We start from the raw sequence: 22,561 nt of genomic DNA, 5'->3' as shown, positions 1-22,561 counted from the left end.
ATTATGGGATGATGTTATCTGCAACAGAAATATTAATGGCAGTTGTGGTCGCCTGATTTCTTATCTCTTATGTTACAGTTAAATCCAAGTAAATAACAATTTCTGACTTCAAGTTTACATATGTGACTAAGTACTGGAAAATCTAGTACTGGAACAACTAGTAAAACGACCTAAGGCTCTTCACAGGAGCGTTATAAAACAAAATTTGACACTGAGCCACATAATGAGACATTAAGGCAGAAGAAGTAGGTTTTAAGGAGCATCTTAAAGGAGAAAAGAGAGGTAGAGGGGCGGAGAGTTTAGCCAGGGAGTTCCAGAGTTTAGGGCCTTGGCAGCTGAAGGCACAGTCACCAATGATAGAGCAATTAAAATCAGAGATGCTCAAATGGCCAGAATTAGAGAAGCGCAGATATCTCAGAGGGTTGTGGTGCTGAAAGTGATTACAGAGATAGAGAGGGGCGAGGCCATGGAGGAATTTGAAGACAAGAATGAGAATTTTAAAATTGAGGCGTTGCTGAATTGGGAGCAAATGTAGGTTAGCGAGCACAGGGGTGATGGGTAAATGGGACATGGTGTGAGTTAGGACACGGAGTTTTGAATGACCTCAAGTTTATATAGGGTAGAACTTGGGAGGCCAGACAGGAGTGCGTTGGAAGAGTCAAGTCTAAAGGTAACAAAGGCATGGATGAGGGTTTCAGCAGCAGATGAGCTGAGGCAGGAATGGACTCGGGTGATGTTAGAGGTGGAAATAGGCGGTCTTAGTTATGGCGCGCATATGTGTTCGGAAGCTCATTTCAGGGTCAAATATGACACCAAGGTTGCGAACCATCTGGTTCAGCCTCAGACAGATGCTAGGGAATGCAATTTGTGGCCGGGACCAATATTTAGTTGGAGGAAATTTCTGCTCATCCAGTACTGGATGTCGGACAAGCAGTCTGACAATTTAGAAACAGTGGAGGGGGGCAAGAGAAGTGGTGGTGAGGTAGAGCTGGGTTCGTCAGCGTACATGTAGAAACTGATGGTGTGTTTCCGGATGGTGATTCCAAAGGGCAGCATATAGATGAGAAATAGGAGGGGGCCAAGTATAGATTCTTGGGGGACACCAGAGATAACGATGCAGGGGTGGGAAGAGAAGCCATTGCAGGTGATTCTCTGGCCACGATTAGATAGATAAGAATGGAACTAAGCGAGTGCAGTCCCACCTAGCTGGACAACGGTGGAGAGGTGTTGGAGGAGGATGGCATAGTCAATTGTGTCAAAGGCTGCAGACCGGTCAAGAAGAACGAGGGTAGTTTACTTTTGTCACAGTCACATAGGATGACATTTGATAAAATTTGTTTCAGTCGTGTGGCAGAGGCAGAAACCTGATTGGATTCAAACATGGAGTTCCAGGAAAGATGGGCACAGATTTGGAAGGCGGCAACACATGCAAGAACTTTGCAGAGGAAAGGGAGGTAGCAGATGGGTTTGCAAAGACGGAGGGGTAAAGTGTTGTTTTTTTGAGCAGAAGGGTGATGACGGCAAATTTGAAGGAAAGGGGGATAGTATTAAAGGAGAGAGAAAAAAGACTTGCATTTATATAGCGCCTTTCACGACCACCAGACGTCTCAAAGCACTTTACAGCTAATGAAGTACTTTTGGAGTGTAGTCACTGTTGTAATGTGGGAAACGCGGCAGCCAATTTGTGCACAGCAAACTCCCACAAACAGCAATGTGATAATGACCAGATAATCTGTTTTTATTATATTGATTGAGGGATAAATATTGGCCAGGACACCGGGGATAACTCCCCTGCTCTTCTTCGAAATGGGATCTTTTATGTCCACCTGAGAGGACAGACGAGGTCTCGGTTTAATGTCTCATCTGAAAGACGGCACCTCTGACAGTGCAGCACTCCCTCAGTACTGCTTTGGCGTGTCAGCCTAGATTTATGTGCTCAAGTTCCTGGAGTGGGACTTGAACCCACAACCTTCTGACTCAGAGGTGAGTGTGCTAGCCACTGAGCCATGGCTGACACTTCACAATATCAGCTAACATGGTGCCAGAAAAGGAAGTTGGGTGATCAGCAGTTTAGCTACAACTGTACAGGATATTGGTGAGACCGCACCTAGAGTACTGTGCACAGTTTTGGTCTCCTTATTTAAGGAGGGATATGTTTGCATTGGAGGCAGTTCAGAGAAGGTTCACTAAGTTGATTCCTGAGATGAAGGGGTTGATTTATGAAGAAAAGTTGAGCAGGTTGGGCCTATACTCATTGGAGTTTAGAAGAATGAGAGGTGATCTTATTGAAACATATAAGATACTGAGGGGGCTCGACAAGGTAGATACAGAGACGATGTTTCCACTCGTGGGGGATTCTAGAACTAGGGGACATAGTTTAAGAATACGGGGTTGCCCATTTAGAACTGAGATAAGGAGAAAATTCTTCTCTCAGAGTCGTAAGTCTGTGGAATTCTCTGCCCCAGAGAGCTGTGGAGGCTGGGTCATTAAATATATTTAAGGTGGAGATAGACAGATTTTTGAACGATAAGGGAGTGAAGGATTATGAGGAGCGGGCAGGGAAGTGGAGCTGTGCCCAAGATTAGATCAGCCATGATCTTATTAAATGGCGGAGCAGACTCGAGGGGCCAAATGCCCTATTCCTGCTATTCTGTTCTTAGTGGGAATAAGATCGAGGGAGCAGGAAGTGGGTCTCATGAGCTCGGAGAGGTCAAGTGGGGTGATCGGAGAGAAACTGGAGAAAGATGTGAGTTCAGGGCTAGAGCAGGGGGGAATCTGGAAATGCCTGGGCCAAGGTAAGGGGAGTGGGGGGCGGGGGGGTTGGTGGTGGAGGGTCAGCGGATGGGAAAAACCTGCCTTGAAGATCTGCAAAAAAGGTAAGTTAAAGTTTTTATTTTTTTAATTCTTTTTCAGCGATTTAGTAGGTAAGGGTTTTATGATTGTTTTTTGAATTTTTATTTCTTGGAATTTTTGGGGGTGTTTTCCCCCCTTGCAGCGGTAATCAGTTTTAAAAAAAAGTCCGGATTTCGGAACATTTTCCAGATTCCGGACGACTCCGCCTGGATTGGACCGGTGTACAGATTCGGGAACATTCCAAATTTTGGAACTCCAGATTTCGGACGCTCAACCTGTACTACATTACATTTATACCCACCTCTTTTCCATCCCTTGCCCTTTGGTCCTTTGTAATTGTAGCTAAAACAGTAGCAGCTTGTTCACCCCCCATCACAGAGATCCGTGCATTGGGCCACATGTAGAGGAACCTTGGGCTGATAGAAAAAAAAATAGAAAATCAAGTTTAATAACATTCATTAATAAATGCAGAAAAGAAATAACTCCCCATCCCAAAGAAGCAACCTTAGATTTCAAAAGGTAGAATGTTGAAATTCTGAGGAACGGTAGCAGAGTGGTTATGTTATTATTAGGCTAGTAATCCAGAGGCTTGGACTAATAATCCAGAGACATGAGTTCAAATCCCACCACGGCAGCTGTCGAATTTAAATTCAGTTAATTAAATAAATCTAGTATCAGTAATAGTGACCATGAAACTACCAGATTGTCGTAAAAACCCATCTGGTTCGTTTAGGGAAGGAAATCTGTCGTCCTGACTCGGCCTTTTTGTGACTCCAGACCCATAGCAATGTGGTTAACTCTAAAATGGTCTAAGCAAGCCACTCAATTGTAACAAACCGCTACAAAAAACAGTAAGAATAAAAAAACTGGACGGACCTCACCTCGGCATCGATCTCGGCACCAGCTTCCGACACGACAACGGCACACCCAGCCCAGTCGACTCTGCAAAGTCCTCCTCACTAACATCTGGGGGCTTGCGTCAAAATTTGGAGAGCTGTCCCACAGACTAGTCAAGCAACAGCCTGACATAGTCATAGACACAGAATCATACCTTTCAGCCAATGTCCCCAACTCCTCCATCACCATCCCTGGGTATGTCCTGTCCCATCGGCAGTACAGACCCACCAGGGATGGTGGCACAGTGGTATACAGTCAGGAGGGAGTGGCCCTGTAGTCCTCAACATCGTCTCTGGACCCCATGAAGTATCATGGCTTCAGGTCATGCATGGGCAAGGAAACCTCCTGCTGATTACCACCTACTGCCCTCCTTCCCTCCCTCAGCTGATGAATCAGTACTTCTCCATGTTGAACACCACTTGGAAGAAGCAGTGAAGGTAGCAAGGGCACAGAATGTATTCTGGGTGGGAGACTTCAATGTCCATCACCAAGAGTGGCTCGGTAGCACCACTAGTGACCGAGCTCTGAAGGACATAGGTGCCAGATTGGGTTTTCAGCAGGTGGTGCGAGAACCAACATGAGGGTAAAACCTACTTGATCTCGTCCTCACCAATCTATCTGTCACAGATGCATCTATCCATGAAAGTATTGGTTGCAGTGACGACCGCACAGTCCTTGTGGAGATTAAGTCCCGTCTTCACACTGAGGACACCCTCCATCGTGTTGTGTGTTACTACCACTGTGCTAAATGGGGCAGATTCAGAACAACCCTGGTTTAATGAGGAGTGTAGAAGAGCACGCCAGGGCCAGCACCAGGCGTACCTAAAAATGAGGTGCCAATCTGGAGAAGCTGCAACACAGGACTACCTGTATGCTAAACAATGGAAGCAGCATGCTATAGACAGAGCTAAGTGATCCCACAACTAACGGACTGCCACATCCAGTCGTGAATGGTGGTGGACCATTAAACAACTAACGGGAGGAGGAAGCTCCATGAACATCCCTTATCTCAATGATTGTGGAGCCCAGCATTGCGAGTGCAAAAGACAAGACTGAAGCGTTTGCAATCATCTTCAGCTGGAAGTGCCAAGTGGATGATCCATCTCGGCCTCCTCGTGAGGGCCCCACCATCACAGAAACCAGTCTTCAGCCAATTATATTCACTCCACGTGATATCAAGAAACGACTGAGTGACTGGATACAGCAAAGGCTATGGGCCCTGACACTACACCGGCTGTCGTGCTGAAGACTTGTGCTCCATAACTAGCCACACCTCTAGCCAAGCTGTTCCAAGTTCAACTACAACACTGACATCAACCCAACAATGTGGACAACTGGCCAGGTATGTCCTCTCCACAAAAGCAGTACAAATCCGATCCGGCCAATTACTGCCACATCAGTCTACTCTCAATCATCAGCAAAGTGATGAAAGGTGTTGTTCACAGCACTATCAAGTGGCACTTATTCACCAATAACCTTGCTTACTGATGCTCAGTTTTGGTTCCACCAGGACCACTCTGCTCTAGTCCTCATTACAGCCTAGGTCTAAACATGGATAAAAGAGCTGAATTCCAGAGGTGAGGTGAGAGTTACTGCCCTTGACATCAAGGCAGCGTTTGACAGGAGCCCTAGTAAAGCTGAAGTCAATGGGAATCAGGGGGAAAGCTCTCCACCGGCTGGAGTCATATCTAGCACAAAGGAAGATGGTTGTGGTTGTTGGAGGCCAATCACCTCAGCCCCAGAACATTGCAACTCCTCAGATAATGAAGCATGCAGCTAGACCTGGACAACATTCAGGCTTGGCCTAATAAGTAGCAAGTATCATTCACGCCACACAAGTGTCAGATTATCTCCAACGAGAATGTGTCTGGATATTCAGCGGCATTACCATCGCTGAATCCCCCACCATCAACATCCTGGGGGTCACCATTGACCAGAAACTCAACTGGACCAGCCACATAAATACTATGGGTACAAGAGCAGGTCAGAGGCTGGGTATTCTGCAACGAGTGCCTCACCTCCTGACTCTTCAAAGACTTTCTACCATCTGCAAGACATAAGTCAGGGGTGGGATGCAATACTCCACTTGCCTGGATGAGTGCAGCTCCAACAACACTCAAGAAGCTCAGGACAAAGCAGACTGCTTGATTGGTACCCCACCCACCATCAACAACATTCACTCCCTCCACCACCGGTGCACCGTGGCTGCAGTGTGTACCATCTACAAGATGCACTGCAGCATCTCGCCAAGGCTCCTTCAACAGCACCATCCAAACTCACGACCTCTACCACCTAGAAAGACAAAGGCAGCAGGTGCATGGGAACTTCATCATCTACAAGTTCCCCTCCAAATCACACACCATCTTGAATTGGAAATATATCGCCGGGACAAAATCCTGGAACTCCCTCTCCCTGACAGCACTGTGGAAGTACCTTCACTACACGGATGGCAGCGGTTCAAGATGGCGGCTCACCACCACCTTCTCAAGGGCAATTAGGGATGGCCAATAAATGTTGGTCTGGTCAGTGACGCCCACATCCCAGGAACTAATAAAAAAAATTCTCCAGTACTGCAAATTTTGCACATCAGAGCTCCTCTTTCTATAAATAAAAAGATCAGAGATATACCACTATGTGCTGAGTTTAAATGTAATCATAACAAATAAAGTAACAAACCTGTATTTAATATCAGATAGAGCAATGCATTGCTACTGTATTCTGCATTAATGCAGCTTGCTACTGTATTACAATAACCTCACATTGCAGTTACAATTTAGAAATGCTTTTGTAGTTATCTTAATTGGTTGAGCCTTGTAAACATGTTTCCAGCAGCTGGTATGGAGCAGAGGCAACTTAAGTGCCTGTTCCATAAAATAAAAAGCGCTTTTTGGTGGTCTTGCAGAGAGCAGAGACCAATCACAGCTAAGTTTTGTATCAGTTTTGTTTTCCTTTCAAGTGTCTATTGAATGTTACCAATACTAATTGGAAGTTGGACCAATTTAGTTATTTTGTAAAATCAAATAAATTAGATTGGCTGTAGTTCTAGTTCTAGAGTTTGAGTTCTATTTTTCTCTCTCATCTTTTATTGATGAAATGTTATAGCTACATCAATTAATACAATTACTCACATTTATGACTTCAATCTTCATTATAATTAAGCATAATGTTTACAGGACTCTGTACCAAATTAACGATATTACCATGAAGTTTCTGATGACTAATGATTTAAAGGAAATAGACTCCTTGTGAGCAGCATCACAGCCTCTATAACATGCACGATCTTATCTATAAGGGTTCATCTGACTGTTATCCATTCACTGCTGCCTGCTTTCCCTCACCTGCTTTCTGTCTCTATCATTTGATTTGTTTAATCGCCCTCAGGTTTCTTTCGTGATTTCCCTCTCTCAAAGACCCAATCTTTTTTCACAGCTCTTGTCTTCTCTCTTCGTCACTCTAGCAGTCACTTTGCACACATTTCTTTTTTGCAATTAAGTTAATTGACAAATAGGTCATATGTGGCCAATTATGGGTGTTCTAAATGGGGGAGTGAGTCGACCTTTTAATACACTGGTCCTCTAATTCAATGGTATACTGATCAACTGGATAGAGGAAATCTCCTCTGAAAGGCCATGTCCTTTTTGCACAATGTACCCCATCCTAATACTGAACTTTAAGGGAACAATATTCTATCTGGTGCAGGCAATGTATAGACAGACAAGTAATCCTACTTGCCTATACGCTCTTCCGCACATTCCATAGTTTCCAGCACCATAGGAACCACCAACAATTACAGTAATTTTGGGAACATTTGCACATGCAACTGCAGTCACCATTTTGGCACCATCTTTAGCTATTCCACCGGCTTCATATTCTCTTCCAACCATGAAACCTTAAAAATTAGAAAACAATAATTAATTAGACCACATTTAAGCTTCAGCTTTCAAACTATAAATCTAAAAAAACATTCCAAAATAAGTGAAGGAGAATCTGAATGTGGATAAAGGACAGGTACTGAGATCTGCCAATTCCTTCCTGGAACCTGATTATTTTACTTTGTAGTCTGCCTTTTGTAATTATTTTCATTTTCAAGGCTCCTCCATTAGGGCTCAGTCAACATTCGTTTTACTATAGAGTGGATAGGTTGCGGTGACACCAATCAGATTAATGCCTCTGTTAAAATGGCAGAAAAGGAATTTAACATGCATTAAGTACTCATACAATAACATTGCTGAAAGTGAAATAATTATTTCAGATTTTTAGTTAGGCTGCAGAACACTGCAACAGTATTGGGTACATCATCAGCTATTAATGTAACAACACAAGAGTGGTAGCAGATAACATGAACGGATTTGGATATGCAGAAGACAGACAGTTTTCGGTATGTATCAAGGCAATGACTATGGGGCATTATTGAAGTCACATAGACAACAGCAGTGACTGCTGGAACGAAAAACACGCACAATATGGAAATGGAACTGACAGAAAATCCTCTCTGCGAACAAGTTAGTTTATCTCATTTTTAAACCTTCATACACAAGCATAAATAATAAAGGTTCACAATGACAGTAACAAGGTAATTTTGCCTGGGGATAAACTAAACGTTCCTGCCTGTTATGTCTCATTGAGCCAATAGACAAATTGGTTAAAAAAATCAGTTTTGAGGTATGTCTACAGGTGGTAAGTTACCATTTAAACATTTAAGGGGAGGTGCAAGGGATGGTGAGAAAAATACTTAAAAAACGAGCCCCTTATAGATATAAAATATAAAAGTTAATTCATCTAAAAAAATATAAAACTGCAAAGATGTATGAAGGGTTTGTCGTCTATGGGATGCATCCTTCTAGTCTCTTTTTAACTTTGTGTCTGTATCTTTGGTTGTATTGTATGTAAATCTGTAATTACCATGTCTAACCACCAGAGGGCTTATCCCCTGGAGTCCCAAGGGATTCCACAATCCCTTGGGAGCACCTATATATAAGGAGGCCTCACAAGCTGAAGAGACACTCTAATCTGTAATAAAGGACTACAGTCACACTTACTTTGAGCTTGCAGAATCTAGTTTGACTCTTTATCCAAGACTTAACAACTGGCGACGAGATACAGATGACGAACTCCAACACAACAATGCAGAGAACTGTGGGCATCCTGGAGAAATTATCGGAGGGAGATGATTGGGAATCCTTCGTGGAGCGACTTGACCAATACTTCGTGGCCAACGAGTTGGAAGGAGAAAGGAATGCTGGCACCTTTTGCGGGGCACCAACGTATAGCCTCATGAAAAACCTGCTCGCTCTAGCAAAATCCACAGACAAGTCGTACGATGAGTTGTACACACTGGTCCAGGAGCAACTAAACCCGAAGGAAAGTGTTCTGATGGTGAGGTATCGGTTCTATGCATACAAGAGGTCTGAAGGCCAGGAAGTGGCGAGCTATGTCGCCGAGCTTAGGCGCCTTGAGGGACATTGCGAATTTGAAGGACACTTGGCGCATATGCTCAGGGACTTTTTTGTACTTGGCATTAGCCATGAAGTAATACTTCGCAAACGTTTGACTGTAGAGACCCCAACCTTGAGTACAGCCATAGCGATAGCCCAGGCGTTTATCTCCACCAGTGATAATATCGAACAAATTTCTCAGCACACTAATGCTGCTGCAAGTACTGTGAACAGAGTAACGTTGTTTTCAAATCGATATGCACAAGGCAGGACTTACACGCCTGTAGCTGCACGTCCGCAGATGACTCAGAGTCCGCATCAAGGGTGGTGAATACAAGGCAATTAAGACCTTGTTGGCGCTGCAGGGGTGATCATCGATTCCATTCATGCCGCGTCAAAGGATACGTTTGCAAGGGCTATGGAACAATGGGACACCTCCAATGTATGTGCAGGCGAGCTGCAAACCCTGCTAATCTTGCCAACCACTATGTTGTAGAGGAGGACAGATCTACGGTGGATCATGACGAACCAGAGCCCCAGACCGAGGAGACAGAGATAGGGCGCACACATTTACCACAAAGTGTCCCCTGATAATGCTGAAGGTTGAATTAAATGGACTCCCGGTATCCATGGAGTTGGACACGGGCGCAAGCCAGTCCATAATGAGTAAAAAGGCTTTCGATAAGTTGTGGTGCAACAAGGCTTCAAGGACAGTTCTGATTCCCATTCGTACCAAACTTACAATGTACACAAAGGAACTGATTCCCGTAATTGGCAGTGCTACCGTAAAGTTATCCTACGATGGAGCGGTGCACGATTTACCACTCTGGGTGGTACCGGGCGATGGCCCCACGATGTTCGGCAGGAGCTGGCTGGGAAAGATACGCCGGAACTGGGACGATGTCCGAGCGCTTTCGTCCATCGACGACACCTCCTGTGCCCAGGTCCTAAGCAAGTTCCCTGCACTGTTCAAACCAGGCATCGGGAAGCTCCAAGGAGCAAAAGTGCAGATCCATTTGATTCCGGGGGAAGACCCATCCATCACAAAGCGAGAGCGGTACCTTACATGATGAGAGGGTAGAGATCGAGCTGGACAGGCTGTAACGAGAGGGCATAATTTCGCCGATCAAATTCAATGAGTGGGCCAGTGCGATTGTTCCAGTCCTCAAGGGATACGGCACCGTCAGAATCTGTGGTGATTACAAATAACTATCAATCGTTTCTCACTGCAGGATCAATACCCGCTACCAAAGGCAGACGACCTATTTGCGACGCTGGTGGGAGGGAAAACGTTCACTAAGCTGGACTTGACCTTAGCCTACATGACGCAGGAGCTGGAGGAATCATCGAAGGGCCTCACCTGCATCAACACGCACAAAGGACTTTTCGTTTACAACAGATGCCTGTGAGATTTGATCAGCCGCAGCGATATTCCAGAGGAACATGGAAAGCTTGCTGAAGTCGGTCCCGTGCACCGTGGTCTTCCAGGACGACATCTTGGTTACAGGTCGGGACACCGTCAAGCACCTGCAGAACCTGGAGGAGGTTCTTAGTCGGCTTAATCTTGTGGGGCTCAGGCTAAAACACTCGAAGTGCGTTTTCCTGGTGCCTGAAGTGGAGTTCCTGGGGAGAAGAATGGCGGCGGACGGCATCAGGTCCACCAATTCGAAGAAGGAGGCAATCAAAAACGCACTAAGACCCCCCCACCCCCACAGAACGTGATTGAGCTGCGGTTGTTTCTAGGACTCCTGAACTACTTTGGTAACATCTTACCGGGCCTTAGCACATTGTTCGAATCCCTGCACTCTTTACTGTATAAAGGTGATGAATGGGCATGGGGTAAAAGCCAAGAAAATGCCTTTGAGAAAGCTAGGAAGCTGTTATGTTCAAACAAATTGCTTGTGTTGTACGATCCATGTAAACGTTTGGTACTAGCATGTGATGCGTCGTCATATGGGGTCGGGTGTGTATTACAACAAGCTAATGAATTTGGAAAATTGCAACCGGTTGCTTATGTATTTAGAAGTTTGTCGAAGGCTGAGGGGGCCTACAGTATGATCGAAAAAGAAGCGTTAGCGTGTGTTTACAGGGTAAAGAAAATGCATCAATATCTTTTCGGGCTCAAAGTTGAATTGGAAACCAACCATAAGACGCTTATAGCCCTCTTTTCTGAAAATAAGGGGATAAATACGAATGCATTGGCCCGCATCCAGAGATGGGTGCTCACGTTGTTCGCATACAACTACGCCATCCGCCACAGGCCAGGCACAGAAAACTGTGCTGATGCTCTCAATAGGCTACCATTGCCCACCACCGGTGTGAAGATGGCACAGCCTGCAGATTTATTTATGGTAATGGAAGCATTCGAGAGTGAGCAATCACCTGTTACCACCCAACAGATTAGAACCTGGACGAGCCAGGACCCCTTACTGTCCTTAGTAAAAAAAAATAGTGTGCTCCACGGGAGTTGGTCTAGTGTCCCGTTAGAGATGGAGGAAGAAATAAAGCCGTACCAGTGGCGCAAAGATGAAATGTCCATACAGGCAGACTGCCTCCTATGGGGTAATCGAGTAGTTGTGCCAAAAAAGGGCAGGGACACCTTCATTAATGATCTCACAGTACCCACCCAGGCATTGTAATGAGGAAAGCGATAGCCAGATCCCATCTGTGGTGGCCCGGTATCGATGCAGACTTATAGAGTCCTGTATGCACAAATGTAATACATGTTCCCAGTTAAGCAATGCACCCAGGAAGGTGCCACTAAGTTTATGGTCTTGGCCCTCCAAACCGTGTTTAGGGTTCATGTCGACTATGCAGGCCTATTCTTGGGAAAAATGTTTTTAGTGGTTGTAGATGCTTACTCCAAGTGGACTGAATGTGTGATAATGTCGGCAAGCACGTCCGCTGCCACCATTGAAAGCCTATGGGCCATGTTTGCCATGTACGGCCTGCCTGATGTCCTTATAAGTGACAATGGGCCGTGCTTTACCAGTGCCGAATTCAAGGAATTCATGACCCGCAATGGGGTCAAACATGTCACGTCTGCCCCGTTTAAGCCAGGGTCCAACGGTCAGGCAGAATGAGCAGTTCAAACAATCAAGCAGAGCTTGAAAAGGGTAACTGAAGGCTCACTGTAGACTTGCTTATCCAGAGTCCTGCTTAGTTATCACACTTGCTCACCGGGGTCACTCCCGCTGAACTGCTCATGAAAAGGACACTTAAGACAAGGCTCTCGTTAGTCCACCCTGATCTACATGAACAGGTAGAGAGCAGGCGGCTTCAACAGAATACATATCATGATCGCGCAAATGTGTCACGAGAAATTGAAGTAAATGATCCTGTATTTGTGTTGAACTATGGACAAGGTCCCATGTGGATTGCTGGCACTGTTTTGGCTAAAGAGGGTGTTTGTGGTCAAACTCGCAAATGGACTCACCTGCAGAAAACACTTGGGCCAAACCAAACTCGGATTTACAGACTATCCACAATAGACTCTACCTTTTTTGACCCTCCAACTCACACACACAAGTGGCAACCGACCCAGCGGTTGATCACAAAGCAGAACCCATGACCCGCAGCAGCCCAGCGAAGGCCCAACAAACGACTCACCAACACCAGCATTTGCACCGAGACGATCAACTAGGGAAAGGAAGGCCCCAGATCAACTCACATTGTAAATAGTTACACTATTGACTTTAGGGGGGAGGGGGGGAAGCGTGTTGTTATGTATGTAAACCTTAATTATCATGTCTAACTACCAGAGGGTTTATCCCCTGGAGTCCCAAGGGATCCCACAATCCCTTGGGAGCACCTGTAAATAAGGTCTCACAGGCTGGAGATGCACTTTGAGATCTGTAATAAAGGACTATGGTCACACTTACTTTGAGCTTGCAGTATCTAGTCTGACTCTTTATCCAAGATTTAACATTGGTGATAACATGACACCATATCCATCAGGTACGGATAGGAAGAGTTCACAGTGACCTTAACTGAATTAACAGATACTGCTCTTATTCTGATATGCCGCAGCCAAAATATGGGCAAGAAATGCTCCTTTTGTTTCTTACCTGTGATGTTTTGTAGAAAAATGAGAGGGATGTTCCGCTGACAGCACAGCTCGATAAAATGGGTTCCCTGTAATTAAATAGTGAAGTATTTTAGTTTGGAGAGTGTTAAGCAAGATAGTGGGTTTCTATATATTCCTGATCATAAGAAAATATCTTACAACATAAAAAAGGAATCCTGATGTTAGATAAGTTCACGCTTCATTTTATCACTGTCAAGGGAAAAAAAGAGCGCAAGCATCTATTAGAACCGAGGTTCAGCTTTTGGCCTACCAACTGAGAGTCTCCAGTTTTTGAGCCAACGGGCCTACCAAAGCTTTTCAGTATGTTGAAAACATGCTAAAAACAGCTAGTTTTTTCTGCAAATTTGCTATGTTTATTTTTGACCAATCTTTAGCATGTTCTTCATATTTAAACACTATTATCCATTGTTTTAGGTTTTTAAATCACACTACAGGCACGTCTTCGTAAGATGTTTTTTTGAGAACTGCTGTAAAAAGGCCAAAGCACTGGCTGAAAGCCAAGCAACATTACATAGTATTTACAGCACAGAAATTCAGCCCACCAGGTCCATGCCAGTGTTTATGCTCCACACAAGCCTCCTCCCACCCCTCTTCACCTACCTCTATTAACATATCCTTCTATTCCTTTCTCCTTCATAAGCTTATCTAGTTTCCCCTTAAATGCATCTATGCTTGTTGCCACAACTACTCTCTGTGGTAGCGAGTTCCACATTCTAACCACTCTCTCGGTAAAAATATCTCTCTTCAATTCCCTATTGGATTTATTAGTGACTATCTTATATTTATGGCCCCTTGTTCTGGTCTCCCCCACAAGTAGAAACATCATCTCTTCGTCTACCCTATCAAATCAGTTCATAGTCTTAAAGACCTGTATCAGTTCACTCCTCAGTCTTCTATTTTCTAGAGAATAGAGCTCCAGCAGCTTCAATCTTTCCTGATAGATACAGGTTGAACCTCCCTTATCCAGAACTCCCTTATCCGGAACCACCCCTCATCCAGAACCATTCGCAGCCACCAGGTGGCACATGCGAACTCCGACATGAACAAATTGAAGTCCTTCCTCGCTGCCGAGTCCTGCAATCACTGGCCTGACCCCACGATCCATCGCAACACCCCCATGATCTCTCTGCCGCACTCCGAAGCCAGCCAGCCCCGATATCCCCTTGCTCAGTATCTGTACCATCCAATTTAATGTGATCACCCCTCGTCCAGAAAAATCCCTTATCCAGAACAGGCCAGGTCCCGAGGGTTCGGATAAGGGAGGTACAGAAACATAGAAAGTAGGTGCAGGAGTAGGCCATTCGGTCCTTCGAGCCTGCACCACCATTCAATATGATCATGGCTGATCATGCAACTTCAGTACCCCATTCCTGCTTTCTCTCCATACCGCTTTGATGCCTTTAGCCGTAAGGGCCACATCTAACTCCCCTTTGAATATATCTAACGAACTGGCCTCAACAATTTTCCGTGGTAGAGAATTCCACAGGTTCACAATTCTCTAAGTGAAGAAGTTTATCCTCATCTCGGTCCTAAATGCCTTACCCCTTATCCTTAGACTGTGACCCTTGGTTCTGGACTTCTCCAACATCGGGAACATTCTTCTTGCATCTAACCTGTCCATTCCAGTCAGAATGTTATATGTTTTTATGAGACCTCTCTCATTCTTCTAAATTCCAGTGAATATAAGCCTAGTCGATCCAGTCTTTCTTCATATGTCAGTCCTGCCATCCCGGGAATCAGTCTGGTGAACCTTCGCTGCACTCCCTCAATAGCAAGAATGTCCTTCCTCAGATTAGGAGACCAAAACTGCACACAATACTCAAGGTGTGGTCTCACCAAGGCCCTGTACAACTGCAGTAAGACCTCCCTGCTCCTATACGCAAATCCCCTCGCTATGAAGGCCAGCATGCCATTTGCTTTCTTTACTGCCTGCTGTACCTGCATGCCTACCTTCAATGTACCATGACACCCAGGTCTCGTTGCACCTCCCCTTTTACTAATCTGTCACCATTTAACTAATAATCTGCCTTCCTGTTTTTGCCACCAAAGTGGATCACCTCACACTTATCCACATTATACTGCATCTGCCATGTATTTGCCCATTCACCTAACCTGTCCAAGTCCCCCTGCAGCCTCCTAGCGTCCTCCTTGCAGCTCGCACCTCCACCCAGCTTAGTGGTATCTGCAAACTTGGAAATATTACATTCAATTCCTTCGTTTAAATCATTAATGTATATTGTAAATAGCTGGGGTCCCAGCACTGAACCTTGTGGCACCCCCACTAGTCACTGCCTGCCATTCTGAAAAGGACCCTACTCTTTGCTTCCTGTCTGCCAGCCAATTCTCTATCCATGTCAATACATTACCCCCAATACCATGTGCCTTAATTTTGCACACTAATCTCTTGTGTGGGACCTTGTCAAAAGCCTTAAAGTCCAAATACACCACATCCACTGGTTGTCCCTTGTCCACTCTACTAGTTACATCCTCAAAAAATTCCAGAAGATTTGTCAAGCATGATTTCCCTTTCATAAATCCATGCTGACTGTCTTCACTAATCTTTTTCTCTTCCCATATCTGTAAAAGCTTTTGCAGTCAGTTTTTATATTCCAGCAAGCTTACTCTCATACTCTACTTTCCCCCTCCTAATTAAACCCTTAGTCCTCCTCTGCTGAATTCTAAATTTCTCCCAGTCCTCAAGTTTGCTGCTTTTTCTGGCCAATTTATATGCCTTTTCCTTGAATTTAACACTTTCCCTAATTTCCCTTGTTAGCCATGGTTGAGCCACCTTCCCTTTTTTATTCTTATGCCACACAGAGATGTACAATTTGTTGTAGTTCATCCATGTGATATTTAAATGTCTGCCATTGCCTATCCACTGTCAACCCTTTAAGTGTCATTCTCCAGTCTTTCCTAGCCAATTCACTTCACATACCGTCGAAGTTTCCTTTCTTTAAGTTCAAGACCCTAGTCTCTGAATTAACTGTGTCACTGTCCATCTTAATAAAGAATTCTACCATATTATGGTCACTCTTCCCCAAGGGGCCCTGCACGACCAGATTGCTAATTAATCCTCTTTCATTACACAAGAGCCAGTCTAGGATGGCCTGCTCTCTAGTCGGTTCCTCAACATAATGGTCTCGAAAACCATCCCTTATACACTCCAGGAAATCCTCCTCAATGGTATTGCTACCAGTTTGGTTAGCCCAATAAATATGCAGATTAAAGTCACCCCATGATAACTGCTGTACCCTTATTGCACGCGTCCCTAATTTCCTGTTTGATGCCATCCCCAACCTCCCTACTACAGTTTGGTGGTCTGTACACAACTCCCATTAACGTTTTCTGCCCTTTGGTGTTTCGCAGCTCTACCCATATAGATTCCAGGTCATCCAAGCTAATGTCCTTCCTTACTATTGCGTTAATCTCCTCTTTAACCAGTAACGCTACCCCACCTCAATTTTCCTTCCTGTCTATCCTTCCTGAATAGTCAATACCCCTGGATGTTGAGTTCCCAGCCTTGGTTGCCCTGGAGCCATGTCTCCGTAATCCCAATTACATCATATCCGTTAACAGCTATCTGTGTAGTCAATTCATGCACCTTATTACGAATGCTCCTCACATTGAGACTCAGAGCCTTCAGGCTTATTTTTTTTTTTAAACACTCTTTGTCCTTTTAGAAATATGTTGTAATGTGGCCCTTTTTGATTTTTGCCCTTGATTTCTCTGCCCTCCACTCTTGCTTTTCTCCTTCCTACCTTTTGTTTCTGCCCCCTTTTTACTTCCCTCTGCCTCCCTGCGTAGATTCCCATCCCCCTGTCTTTTTAGTTTGAACCCTCCCCAATAGCACTAGCAAACACTCCACCTAGGACATCGGTTCCAGTCCTGCCCAGGTGCACACCGTTCGATTTGTACTGGTCCCAGCTCCCCCAAAACCAATTCCAATGTCCCAGGAATTTGAATCCCTCCCCTTGAACCATTCCTCAAGCCACGTATTCATCTGAGCTATCCTGCAATTCCTAATCTGACTAGCACGTGGCACTGGTAGCAATCCAGAGGTCCTGTTTTTTAATTTAACTCCTAGCTCCCTAAATTCAGCTTGTAGGACCTCATCCCATTTTTTTACCGATATCGTTGGTACATATATGTATCACGACAGCTGGCTGTTCACCCTCCCCCTCCAAAATGCACTGCAGCCGTTCCAAGACATTCTTGATCCTTGCACCAGGGAGGCAACATACCATCCTGCAGTCTCGTTTGCGGCCGCAGAAACACCTATCTATTCCCCTTACAATAGAATCCCCCATCACTGTAGCTCTCCCACTCTTTTTTCTGCCCTCCTCTGCAGCAGAGCCACCCCTGGTGCCATGGACTTGGCTGCTGCTGCCTTCCCCTGATGAGCCACCTCCCCCAACAGTACCCAAGGTGGTGTATCTGTTTTGGAGGGAGATGACCACAGGGGACCCCTGCACTACCTTCCTTCCACTGCTCTGCCTGATGGTCACCCATTCCCTATCTGGCTGTGTAACCTTTACCTGCGGTTTGACCAACTCACTAAATGTGCTATTCACAACATCCTCAGCATCGCGGGTGCTCCAGTGCCGCAATGCGGTCTGTCACGATCTGCAGCTGGATGCACTTCCTGCACATGTAGTTATCAGGGACATTGGAAGCATCCCTGACTTCTCACATAGCACAGGTGGAGCATGACACGGGCCTGGACTCTCCTGTCATGGCTTAATCCTTAAATTAACCTAATTGATAACGCCAAAGGTTTCTTACTGATCAGAAAAGAAAGGAAAAATATTAAATACTCACCAATCCACCAGCCAATCACTTACTCTCTTGGCTGTGACCTCACACTTCGATTTCTTTTTACTTCTTTGTTTACCTTCTGCCCCTGCCCCAGCACCAGCTGGCCTCCTCCGACTGCTGGGCCCCGCTACTCCCGACCTGCTCCGCTCCTCCGGCTCCCGCTCCTCCGACTCTCCGAACCTTGTCAGAAGTGAATTCCTCGCCTAACTCCAGCCCTCCTGCTCCTCGGACTCCTGACCTCCCGAACTCTCAGACTCTCCCGAACTCGGAGCCTCCCGAACTCATTCTAGTAAATCTGTTTTGTACCTTCCACAGCACCTCTATACCTCAGAACTGTTCACAGTACTCCAAGTGTGGTCTAACCATGGTTCTATACAAGTTTATATAGCTAACTACTTTTCTTTTCAATTCTATCCCTCAAGAAATGAACCCCAGTGATATGGTTGCTTTTTTTGGCCTCATTACATTGCTACTTTCAATGATTTATGTAACTATAATCCCTTTGCTCCTCTACCTCATTTCGACACTTATTTTCCAAGGAGTATGTGGTCTCCTTATTCTTCCTGTCAAAATGCGTCACCTCACACTTATCTATATTGAAGTTAATTTGCTAATTACACGCCCATTCTACAAGTTTATTAATGTCTTCCTGTATTTTGTTGCAGTCCTCCTCTGTGTTAACTATGCCCCTAATTTGGTGCTGTGCGCAAATTTTGAAATTGTACTCCCAATTCCCGAGTCCAAATCGTTGATGTAAATGGTGAACAACTGTGGTCCCAGCACTGATCCTTATGGAACACCACTTCCCACCTTTTGCCAGTCTGAGTAACTACCCATACTTTCTTTTGTAGCCAGCTTGCTAGCCGTTCCCTGACTCCACATGTTCTGACCTTAGCCATGAGTCTACTAGCGGTACCTTGTCGAAGGCCTTTTAAAGAGTTCTCAGAGAACTGTTTGTGGAGGAAACAATTTCAAGATTTAACTGAACGAAGACATGCTTTCTCAGACATTCTGAATTGCATAAAAATCTGTTTAGGCTCTGAACTGTTCATTCTACACTGTATGCTATTTTTATTATTGTTGCTGCGGATAATTGATCCTTCCACCTTTGTTCAAAGTTAATGGAACTGCAATCGTCCTTTTCAATAAATTTACTCAGGCAAAAGTGGCAATTTCTGTATAAATGACTGCTGGTGATTAATACAGTAGAACCTATAAAAGACAAACTGTGGTAGCTGTTGTAAAATGTTATCTTTACTTAAGGTCAATACTCATCACACTTAAAAGCATCAGCAGCAATAACCTTTTGTGAAAAATTATGATCAAATTTAGTTTAAATTGAGCTGCTTCATAATGTCGGGCTCCAAATCTCCTCCTTCAAATCAATTCCCTTGATGCTTTCAACAATCCTTTGTGTCAACAAAAAAAATTTCAAAAAAGTCAACAGAAAGATAGAAAATTAATAAAAGGATGTCAATTATTTGTAATTTTTTGATAAGTGTTGTTACCTATTTTTTAATATACTGAGTTTAGGTTGAAAGCCTGAGATGGCTTAAGAATTTTACACACCCTAATCGCCACAGAGTGAACAGCAGAAGAGATTTAAATCACTGGTTATTGCAACAGTATAAGATAATAAAATCTTTCAAATTGCCAGAAATGGTTTTGGAAGTAGATTCAACCGTAACTTTCAAAGGGGAATTGTGTTTTGCCAGCATTTTCTATTTTAATTCAGAACTATTACATTTGTAGGTTATTTTCCTCTCTTTCCCACATTTTCTTGTCTTTTTGTTTCTGTGAGCTTCTCTTGTGCATTTTTAAACATTCTTGTTATGTCTTTGCATAACCTCACTGATGTTCTTTTATGGTACCTGGCAGTTTTCCATTAAACAGTTTACAGGTCATATAATTCCTTTCCCTCATTGGACTAGCTGTTGATTCGCCTCACTTCCCCGCCCCCTCCCCCACCTTATGCTAGCTTATCTTTTGGTCTTCAGTTCTGATGAAGGATAAACACTTGACATGTTAACCTGTCTTTTCTCTTTACAAATCCTATCTGATCTGCTATGTACTACCAGTATTTTCTGCTTTTATTTCAGCATTTGTAGTTGTTTTTCATTTACTTTCTTAATGGTTTTCTTTTAAACCTGTTCACTCATTTTAGGGATTTATATATTTGCACGCCTAGATATCTTTCTTACTCTAAAAAAATTAAACATTTAATATATTTCCATTTATTATTCCTGTTCTCAAAATGCATTATTTCACAATACCTTATCTACTATTTTAACACCAATTGATTGAAATAGTCAATGTTAAATGCAAAACTATTCATACCAGTACATAAATCATAACAGAGCTGCCAACTTTTGGGCCATATAATGAAAATATATATGTCCAGTATCATACAAGATGAGGTCAAAATCTTTCTGGGCTACTTATTTAAATGTTCAATGAATAGTCTATTGAGCATAAATTTACACTGGTGCATTTCAAATCCATTGAGTTCCACTGAACAGAAACAAGCTTGCAAATCAAATCTTCCCGTGGTCAGATGCCTCCGACCTGAAAAATGTCTACAAATTTACCGGAGGTTTGGAGACTTCTGGTCCTGGGCCTCTACGCGAAGGCCTATGTACAGGCCCACGTATCCCAGGCATGTAAGCGCTTCGTATGCATCCCTGGGATCACATGGGCCAGCCCAACCAAAGTAGGAGGATCCCCATTCATACTAATGGTGAACTCACCAAAAGTATGAATGGGAATACCCCAGAAACACATAAGCACTTAAAATAAATTTTAAAAACACTTCACATATTTAAAATGAATCAAAATGGAATTTAATTAATTATTTAAAAGCAAAATTTAATTTTTTGAAAAATAAATTTACATATTTTAAAGGGTCTAAAAATAAACGTACCTATTATAGGATTTTAAATGTTGAAATTATTGAAAAAAATCTTTTTCTGTCCTTTTAAAAGTCTTACCCTGATAGAATTCGCTGGGCAGAAGCACTCTCGGCCTACATAGGCCCCTTTCTTTCGGATGTGTGCAACCTGTCAAGAGGATTCTTGACAGATCACAAGTTCCGGGTTTAGGCGCATGTACTTCACATGACTAAATCCGAAATTTGCGGGGCCCCCACCCCGTTGGGGCTGCGAATTCAGGACCAATACTTCTCAGTACCCTTAAGTTGGGTGGTGGAGGAGGGGGAGGGGGTTTGAAGGAGGAAGGACCACCACGATTACTTTCTAGAAATCCTTTTGGAAAATACCCACATGTAGACATCAGAATTGAGCTTTGTCGTCATGTTCTTTCCTACATACTCATAATCAAATAACTGTTGAGGTTCACTTGTGAAAAGGTGCGGGAGGGTAATGGCACCTGTAGAACTGTACACCCTAGTAAAAGTCAGTGTTTCAGCAGATGAGGTTAGAAAACTGAGATGGACGGGGGTGGAGAGGAAAGGGAAATAGGGGGAGCTCATTAATGATCAGGGTCTCTTAAAAGTTCATCAAATAATAATTCCTTTCTGAAAAAAAAAAGGTGACTGACTAACGCAGGATAATGACAAATTTAATGAAGACATCAATCATCAGCAGCAAGTGAAGGTCAATATCGGTCTTCAAGCTTAAACCAAGGTAATTTTTCACAAGATGAAATGTATCGACTTTCTGACTTGTCTGAGCCTCTAGTTAAAGCCTGCTGATGTCACCTGGATTCAATCAGTCGTGACTCTTGTAGTCATTGAGCATTTGGCTATTTCAATCTGAAGTTGACGAGTGTGAACAAACATTTCAGAGTTCTGTTCGTTCGCAACTTGCCTCCAGTAATAGCATGCCTTAAGTACACTTTGTTTGTACAATTAAAACTCTCCTTTAGTCATTTCACAATTGAACAGTGGGGGTTAAAAAGGGCAATGGAAGAACTAAAGATCAGTAAAATCAAAGGTTTGTACATGGTTTTAATCTTCAGTCCAATAATGGTGTAGTGCTCAAATGCATGATAACATGGCTGTGGTGATTCATCAATTCATTAAAGGAGAAATGTAATCATCTCAGTTAAACATAAAACGCCAAGTATTATAAAGGAACGGATATAATGCAAGTTGAATAGCAGCTCTCAGTTCTTTCTGTTGCTATAATATATGTTCAGAACTAGCTTGGGGACGTTTGTGCAGATTCCCCTTTCTGTTGACATTATAAAGATGCTCCTTACTCAGATCTCTTTAAAATTATTTTTTTTTTTTTTTTTTACTGATTACCACCAATAAATTCCCAGATTTTTGTGTCTTTGTGGATTGATAAAAACGGATTTAGTCCAGATTCTGTTCTGCAAAAGGAGGAATTCTCGCTGGTCCTGAGTATTACATACAAAAGCAAAACACTGCGGATGCTGGAAATCTGAAATAAAAACGGAAAATGCTGGAAATACTCAGTAGTTCAGGCAGCATCTGTGGAGAGAGAAACAGAGT

The 22,561-nt window shown here is 43.8% G+C and overlaps 1 protein-coding gene across 1 annotated transcript in view; it reads right to left on the bottom strand.

Moving 5' to 3' along the window:
* Positions 1–22,561, bottom strand: part of mccc2 (methylcrotonyl-CoA carboxylase subunit 2) — a 168,636-nt gene that overhangs the window by 15,399 nt on the left and 130,676 nt on the right. The window contains exons 13-15 of the mRNA XM_070867814.1: positions 13,253–13,319; positions 7,483–7,639; positions 3,155–3,269 (exon numbers count right to left, since the gene is read on the bottom strand). Of these exons, the coding sequence (XP_070723915.1) occupies positions 3,155–3,269; positions 7,483–7,639; positions 13,253–13,319 (339 nt within the window). The remainder of the gene's footprint in view (positions 1–3,154; positions 3,270–7,482; positions 7,640–13,252; positions 13,320–22,561) is intronic.

The sequence above is a fragment of the Pristiophorus japonicus genome, chromosome 1 (genome assembly GCF_044704955.1).
Source record: "Pristiophorus japonicus isolate sPriJap1 chromosome 1, sPriJap1.hap1, whole genome shotgun sequence".
Taxonomy (NCBI): Eukaryota; Metazoa; Chordata; class Chondrichthyes; family Pristiophoridae; genus Pristiophorus; species Pristiophorus japonicus.
The sequence above is the reverse complement of the archived record's forward strand: the minus strand, read 5'-3'. Positions and strand labels throughout refer to the sequence as shown.